Consider the following 8921-nt stretch of genomic DNA (forward strand, 5'->3'; position numbering starts at 1 on the left):
TTAAAAAAAGACAACAAATTTCCAAGACAAAACAACAATCCATGTCTAAGTATATTTGATGAAAAGGGGGATAAGTGTTACATCCAGAGGGCCCTGGTAATGAGTGTTTCTGGTATCAACTGATTGATCAAGGAAAGTACAGTTGTATCATAAATCTTAACATTGGTTAATTTCACAAGACTCTCTTAGAAACTGAAATAGCACATCCCCAAAGAATTGGCCCTGCTAAGTCATTTCAGAAAACCATATTTAAAAGAAAAAAATTCAGTATTATGATATTACAGTATTACAGGCAGGAAAAAATCATACCGTTGTCATTACAGTAAAAATGCTCACACTTTCTGGCCAATTTAAGATCAAAGTGAACGTGTCCATCCCTACTCAGGACAGTTACTAGTTGATCACCTAAATAGTTTATTCTCTTACAGCGGGAGTTTGAGACAGGTTTACATTTTTTTTAAACTCAGTTTACTCTGTACAAGCCAGGAGAGAAAAGATATTTAAGAGTTGAGAGCATACCAATACTTAATGATAAAGATATAAGTGACTTTTAGCACATTAGTCACACTCTACAAAGTTTGAGATTAATTCCCAGAGTTCTTTGCACACTCATTCATGATTTTGCTCTTTGAAAGGAAGTTTTTTTCATCCCTGTGCCAACTCCATTGCGAAAGGACCTTTTCATAAACGTCTTCTCCAAAATTGGCTTTAGAAAATCTAGTCCCTCGCTCCTGTCCATCCTGGCTGGGCAGCTGTTCAGCAGGATGACAAAGTAATCAGATTTTCCAGACACCTGGCAATTCAGATGGAAGAGGGAGAGAATACAGCTTTAGGGTTAAATGTTTACTTCAATAGTAACAATTTTCCAAGTCTTATGGCAATAAGTCCAATATATCCAATCTTTTAAGAGGAAAATTTTTCTAAAACACAATATATAATTTATCCAAATACAAAATACTATTTGGAGCTATCTACCCTTCTGTGTAATTTTTGCACTACTTATGTAATTGCTGCTATTCAGTAGTTTCATCATCCACGGTATAGAGTTATCCTCTCCCTATTACTTTATAAAGAATCTTTCAAGTGACACCAATTAGTCCTGGGAATAGTTTTTTAAATTCACTAAGAAAAACAAGCCCTGATAACCAAACTTCAGGTTTCAGTTGGGACCACTTTCCCTCTGGGCCTGTCCTGGGCCATTTGCCAAGTTTCTCCATAAGGACGTCTTTCTACTTGAACATCAGCATCTTCATCTTTTGACTTTGGTTCCGTTCCTCATCAGTGGCTCAAAGGCCTGGATAATGTAGAATAGTGGAGAGGGCACTTAGTCATGAAAGAATCTTAGAATCTTAGGGCTCTGGAATCTTAGTGCTCAAACTGGCCATTGAGAAGATGCAGTTCCACCCCATACTTTGTAGACGCAGTAATCACGTACAAGAGCAGAGGGCTATGTCCCCAGGAAGAGGGCTGCTAAGTCCCAGAGGTCGACCTGACCCAGAGGTTGGGTAAAAATGTCAACACTTGTCACATGTCCTCTCCTTCCCGGTTTCAGAAGAAGCACAACAAGGACAAGGCACAACTGCAAATGTCTTCAGTGACAAGAGCAAAGATTTATCAATGATCTTTGTGCTACGTGCTTCATATGCATCATCTCATTTTATCCCCTCAAAGAGCTCTAAGAAGTAAGTGCTGTTATCTCTTCAATTATAATTTCCTTCAAATGAGGAAATTAAATGGCTTGTAGATGAGGCAGGAACTTAAGTTGAGGCCTCTGACTCCGAGGACATGTTTTTCGACAATACTAGAGCTATAAGAGGAAAAGGGGGCTGACGTCTTTCATTGTAAATAGAGAACATACTACAAAGTAAAAATGATACATTTGCCTCTCCTAGCGCAGGAAAACCACTTTGGTTTGGGGTTACTTTGGGAGTTGAAATGGAGTCGGAATGCATACAGTGCTCCCTGGGATTCTTCCCCCACGACCAGGGGGCTTATTGAAGGATCCAGCAGTCAGAGCTCCCAGGCAAAGCACCCCCACTGGCCTCTGGGAAAAAAGATGGGTGTTTGTTGAGTTTTGCTTTTTGGATCTGGGAATAGTCAAAAAGGGTTTCAGAAATATTGGTCGTGGGAAAACCAACGAAAAACACTTATTTACACACCCACTATGTGTTTATCCCTGTGCTAACAGAGGAAACCTAAGCGTGATATAATGCCATCTATTTTAAATCCCCAGGAAAGAGAGGCCTATGAGTCATTTCAGAAAGGGAAGCATTCCAGTTCTTTCCAGAAATACTCAAGATGCCATCCTTATATTGCAAAAGAAATGCATCAGTTCTAGTTATGAGATCCCCGAAAACATCCCTAAAAAGATACCGTTGTCCTCTGCTGATCATTGAAGGGAGCCCTTGGCAGAGCAGACTCGTTAATGGAATAATATGGTGTATTTGCCTGGTTGATGGACTTTATGAAGTTCTCAACAAATATTACCGAAGCCTATATGTCATTTGTCTACATAATCATTCACCCTAAACAGTCAAATTGGTACCACTACTACATGATGGGGTTATAATGAGAATGAAATTGTCATATGCAGAAATAGAAATATGGAAAATGCAGTGAAGGAAGAAATATTTCATTTATGGACAAGCAGATTTCATAAGTACATTAGAAGAAAATACATTCTTAATTTAAAAAAACAAAGGCTGCATACAAATGCCTCTTTTTCAACGGAAATGTCATGAACAAACCTTCGGGGAAAGAATAGAAAGTAATTAGGAAGACACTTGAGAAGATATACCAATTTATGGATGGTGACTCATCAACGGGATCAATGTGGTGTCTTATAGAATCAATGACTAAATTAGTGTTGAATGTTCATGAGAGTAAAACCAGAAAAAAGAAGCCAGATTAAGTAAACAAGAAATAGAAAAATGACAGATGCAAAGATTAGTGAGAAAACCAATAATATAAATAGCTAGATCATTATGTTTGGACACATATTTATTACTTAGGTATGTGGCATCTTGTTATCCTAAAAGTCATTTCATAAATTACGTTTATTTCAGTAATTACCTTGTGCCAGTTTAAGTTTTAGTGGAGCAAAGTCAAAGCACAAAACACTACCAGTGAGAGAAGATACTTTAAAATTCTAGACAAATTATTGTCATAAAACAGCTGAAATATCGTGTAGGAAAAGTAATTAAAATTCCAAAGAAAGACAATCATTTTATGAATGTCTTGAACAGTTCAATAAATATGGTTAGGGGCTTAATCAATATTCTTGAATAAATACATGAATTAATATTTTATGTGATATTTTATTGAGATTTTACATTTTATCTACATTCTTCATCTGAAAAAGTTACCATTGTTGTAAAATTAGAGAATTCACAGTTTTTTGGAAAGGTGTCCGTTACATTTTTAATACAGTCTCAATGATTAAATGTTCATTTTGATTATATGTGGAATGAATAAGTCATCATGGACAGCACAATTTACATGGTACATTGAAATAAATATTTTCCCATGCAGTGACCAGCTCCTAAATAATTTAGAACAAATTTTAATATGATCTAATATTACCTATTGCCACATAAATGTTTCTTTTTACTAATTTTCCTGATTCTCCTTATACTTTTTTTCATTGAAAGCTCTAATAATAAAGGAAATTACTTTTCTGTCACATCTTCCTTGAGATTATTTTGAATTTACATACTCTACAATTTTAGTTATCTAGTCAAGAATCAAAAATAGAGGCAGAGCTCTTACCTTAGAAGATGGAATCGGATAAGACCAAAGCACATGCATTGTAGAAATCGACAGAACTAGAATGAGATTGAATTTTAATGAGCTGCAGAGTAGGAAAAAACAAACTCAGATTAGTCTCATCCAGGCAAGTATAAATTTAAAAAATAAACAAATTCAAAATTTTTTGGTGGAAAAATGTAATCTTTTACCTAATCATTTTGGACTTTCCAAAATCTCTGCAGATCGGTGGTTTTATTGCCAAATTCTTCACGCTTTCTGTCAGATCCTCCTTGGGTGACCCTTTTATACCAGAAAAGTTTAAGAGTAAAAATGTCATCACGTCCCATCATATGTGACTAATTGGTCTGGCCGTGGCCTTTTGTTCTTGTTAAGGTGGAAAAAGACAATAACGTATAGACATTGTCATTGAACTACCAACGACTGACTTCATTCAAAATTTGCCATTAAAAATGTCCTTCAAAAGCATTGTCTTCTAAACTGCATCGTTGTGACATAGACGGCCAGAGGTCTCAAGACGAACCAGAAGTTTGTTTAGCTTAGAGATTAAACATTTAAGGATGACATTATTCCTTTGAATGTCTCAGACATCTTGTTTCAGAGACTAACACAAAAGGGATCCTTACGAGAATAAAGAGCATTTACCGGCAAATGCCCACAGATTATTTTTTTCGACAATAAATTTCCTTCCTTTAGGGCTTCTGAGGTTACAGCAGGGAAACACACATCACCCCCCTTTGGCACTAGTCATTCAAATTAGGGATGAGTATTCTCTCTACCCCTTTCCATGTGTATTCCCAAGTCCCAGGCTGGGACTGCCTGCCTGCCCTGGCCTCCTTTATCTCTCCAGGGCATGGAGTTTCTCCAGGAAGCCTCTGCTCTCATTGCACTTCAATGGGCATCCGCATTAATAAATTGATTCAGGAGGGCTAAGTGTGAGCAGATGTTGTCGAGGTTTACAATGGAGAAAAACATCAAGGGAGGTGCTTTCTGCTTGATAACTAGTGTTTCTAAGATGGAGGCAACATTTTTTTAATGCAAAGCAGCTGAGGAAAATCCTTGCCTCCTCAAGATCAGCACATTTTGGAGGACAAAGCTGCCCTATGTCTAGGACATTTGCTGCTTATTTATCAGTGCTCCATCTCTCTCTTTTGGGAACCGCCACTCAGTATGATTCTCATGTAGTTGTCAATCACATAGTCACAGTTTCCTACCATAAGAAAAGCAGTTCACCTGGACTTTCAAGAGAACCCAGACCACAGGAATTAGTGCCAAGTTGAGAGCTGGGGCATGTGATCCAACACCTTTGATCATAGAATGAGAGAGAAGATGACAGCAATAATGTTTTGTTGAGTGATGAGCAATTAACTAAGTACGGTTATGTGCCATATAATGACATTTCAGTCAACGACAGACGACTATATGACAGTTGTCCTGTAAGATTAGTACCAGATAGCCTAGGTGTGTAGTAGGCTATACCATCTAGATTTGTGTAAGTACATTCTCAGATGCTGGCACAACTATGAAATCGCCTAACATTGCATTTCTCAGAACATATCCCCATTGTTAAGAGACACATGACTGCAGAACTGAGAAAGGTGCCTATTAAAATGGTAGTTTAGTAACAGTCCCTCAAAAGACTCAAGTATTCATGGAACCAGTTACTTTTGGATGTGGTGAAGGTAGCACTGAAAAGGAGGATCAATTAGAAGTTTAAGAATCCATTCAATCTCACATCCCCTCCCCACTTCCTGTGTCCAGACAACTTCTGCTTTGGCAGAGACTACAGGTTTATTCTAAGAAAAGGGTAAAGTAGAGGCCCTCCTGACTGAGGGACTCAGGCACACAGTATTAGGGCACACTTTTTTATAAACAAAGGTTGAACAAGTGTTATACTCAATGCTGAGACCCATGGATCTCCACCTTGACACACATCCTGGAACACTGTTAGACAAGTCTTTGCCCTCAAGACAAATGAATGGAAGACCCTTTTCTGGAGAATCTGCCCAGCTCAAGATGAAAAACCTAGGGATCCAGACATCAGGATTCCCTAATAAAGCTGCCCAGCCAAGAGCAATTCCTTAGAGTCCAAGGTTGACAATATCCAATAACACACAAAAAAAATTTACGGACTTTTTAGTGCTCCCTCTTAAGTATACACAGAGATGTAACTGAAATGAGTAAGGAATATTTATAAAGGCAGAACCCAACAAGAACAAAGAAATAGAGACTGTATTTTATTATGAAAGATGAAGACCAAAATAAAGATGAAGAAAGAAATTTGAAGGAAATAAGAGAAAATCCAAAAGAAGAAAACTTAAAAAAATACCTAATATCCTCCAAGAAAGAAGACATTGTATCTAAAAGATAAGAAAAGAAAGCCATATAAAGGGAAACATTTAGAAGACAAAAAAAGCTCATGAAAATTAGAACTGTAAAAAAACTCAATAGAAAGATTAAAAGATAGGGTTAAATAAATCTCCTAGACCTTAGAGAAAAAAGACTAAGGGAAAAAATTAATATAATTAAAGAATAGTACTCAACCAGCACATTCAACATATAAATAACAGAATGTCTAGCAAAGGGAATAGAAAAAATGACAGGGAAGGGAATAATCAATAAAAAATTTAAAGAACATTTCCCTTAACAGAAGATTATGACTTTCGATAAGGAAAGGAGTCTTCAAGTGTCCAGCACTTTGGATAAATTTGATCCGTACCAAGATACAACATCATAAAATTTCAGCAAGTTGCATCCTACCAGCTTCCAGATTACCTACAAAGATTTAGAAGTCAGAAATATTTTGGGTTTCTCAAAAATAATACTGATAGCTTAGAAGATGATGGAACAATGCCTTCAAAATTCTGGAGAAAAATAATATCCAACCTAGAATTTATTCCCAACCAAAGTATTCATTAAACACAAGATTAAAATAAACATTTTCAGATATGCAAGACCTCAAAATTGTATTCCCCACACATCGTTTCTCAGGAAGCACTTCAGGATGTGCTCCACCAAAATAAATGTATGAACCTCTAAGGAGGAAAACGTGAGATACACATAACGGGAGATAAATACAGGAGACAAAAGAAGAAAACTCCCAGCATGACAGTAAAGAGAGGGCCCCGATGAGATATGCACATCAGACCTGAAGGGCAAAAAGTCCAGCTTGGTGTGTGTTAGAAGACTCTGGGAGACACTTCTTCAAGAAGATGAAAGCCCAACAATAGCTGAATATCTTGAGAGAACTAGGCAGCTGAAGAACTTGGAGTTACATTAGCGACAAATCTATAGAAAAATACCCAAAAGTAAAAGAGAAACAAATATTCGCACCAATGAAGAGAAAGTTACATAAGAAACAGAAGTAATCACAGCTAACTACTTGACTCAGCTGGGAGTATCATTTACATAGTTATAATTATGTAATTATTGAATAATGATCTAACCAAAGGGTGATTTAACTACACAGAGAACTAGGAGTTGGGAAGGGTGTGTTTCTGTGGTGTGGTGAATTGCCTACTTTGTATAGAGAGAATTCAAGATACAATGTTGAAAAATGAAAAATAAAAATGTATCATGTTATTTAGAGGTAAATAGAAAGATAATCAGCAAAAAGGGTTGAAATTGATGACTCTGTGAGAGGAAATTGAACAGGAGGCAGAAACTGCTATTTTCACAAAAGTGCCCTGTAGAACTATTTGATCCTTTAAATAGGGTGCATTCTTAACTGTGATAAAACTAAAACTTTAAAAAATTATATCGCTACAGATTAGGTTTACCTGGAGATGCCAGGGAACATCTTTACCACTGAATAGAGAAAGCTTGCCTGGAAAGCAGGCCCACACCAGAAATGAGAGCCCGGAGATGCACAGGGAGAGGGGAGCAAAGCAGGAAGGAGAGAGAGAAGCAGGTGACACCTGATGACCTTGGTAAACTTTTGGATCTAACCACGCTTGAAACTAGTTCTCTCCTTTGACCCCCCATTTATATAAGCCAAACCCCACTTTATATAAAACTAGTCATTTAACCGAAAATGCTCGACTAACACAACCTAGGCCAAATACAAAATAATGATGACCAATTTTTATCAAGTGCTTACTACACGCTGAACACTGCAACAGCTGCTTTGTATGGGTCAGTTCATTGTCTTCACCGCAATTCTAAGGAGAAGCCACTATTACGAATTCCAATCTCAGCTAAGGAGGAGACTGATTCTCACAGAGGTTAAGCAACTTGCCCAAGGTCACACAGTTTGTGAAAGGCAGAGCCAGATTTTGACCCCAGTTCTATGTGACTTCAGAGGTCGCACTTCAAACCAGTGTGCTTCACCACCGCTCACGAACCTAGGACATGGTTCGTCTACTCAGCATCAGAAGAGAGAGCACTTATGAAATTCAAGCTCTTTCTCCTCCATCAACCAAAACACACACACACTCTCTTCTCTCTTTTTCTTTCTCTCTCTCTCTCAGCGTAATTCTCTCTGTCTTCGAAACAGAATATTTTGTGAATCTCTTGGTACCCTTTCCGTATCCTATCACTTGAAAATTCTCGGGTGTCATCGTCCCCACCCCTACCCTGGCTCACATGCCCTGGCCCTTCCGCTGGACATGACAGTGAGTTGGCTGGTTATCTCTTGTTCTCCTGCTTGTTCGGGGCAGAGCAGCCCTCTGCAATTCTAAGGCTCACGTCTCCCGTTCTGTCCTCAGAGATTCTGCAAGACAGTTGTCTGAGATGCCTTTTTTGCTGACCCTAATGGCGTCATCTGGATGCTTAACTGTATACCGCCTTTCACAATTTTCAAATGTTTCTCCTCCTTTCAAATGTTTGCATTGTCCCCTGGGCACTTCTTCTTGAGAGCTTCCCATTTCTGAGGATATTACTGGGTATATTGCTGGTGCCCGATTTGTTTGCTGAGACAAATCCACATCACTTGGAAATGGTTCAGTATGGTAGATCCAGGGGTTTGATTAAGTCTGGAAACCCTGGAGCCCCTCGAGTTCTATTGTTGGTTAGGATGGACTCCCGGGGAAATCTGAGGTCAACAGGCTCTCCAGAAGGCCCTCTTGATAACTCAGGCCTATCCTGACTTCTCTAAACCTTCCAGGTAGAAGCATTTAGACCAGGTGCTCTTGGCATGACATCCATGACATCCCAAG

At 38.2% G+C, this 8921-nt stretch overlaps 1 protein-coding gene across 1 annotated transcript; it reads right to left on the minus strand.

Moving 5' to 3' along the window:
- Positions 1-251: 251 nt before the first annotated feature.
- NPS (neuropeptide S) lies at positions 252-8324 on the minus strand. The gene is made up of 3 exons (XM_044780505.2): positions 8285-8324; positions 3769-3872; positions 252-793 (listed from the first exon to the last, which is right to left on the minus strand). The coding sequence occupies exons 1-3, from the start codon at positions 8322-8324 to the stop codon at positions 614-616; spliced, it is 324 nt and encodes a 107-aa protein (XP_044636440.1). The 3' UTR covers positions 252-613.
- Between the last annotated feature and the right edge of the window lie 597 nt (positions 8325-8921).

Source organism: Equus asinus, chromosome 2, assembly GCF_041296235.1.
Source record: "Equus asinus isolate D_3611 breed Donkey chromosome 2, EquAss-T2T_v2, whole genome shotgun sequence".
Classification (NCBI taxonomy): domain Eukaryota; kingdom Metazoa; phylum Chordata; class Mammalia; order Perissodactyla; family Equidae; genus Equus; species Equus asinus.

Coding starts and splice junctions, on each gene's coding strand:
- NPS (XM_044780505.2), bottom strand. CDS start 8,324: ATGACACCCGAGAATTTTCAAGTGATAGGATACGGAAAGG. Junction 3,873..8,284: donor AGTGATAGGATACGGAAAGG/GTACCAAGAGAT, acceptor GACTAATCTGAG/TTTGTTTTTTCCTACTCTGC. Junction 794..3,768: donor ATCCGATTCCATCTTCTAAG/GTAAGAGCTCTG, acceptor CTGAATTGCCAG/GTGTCTGGAAAATCTGATTA.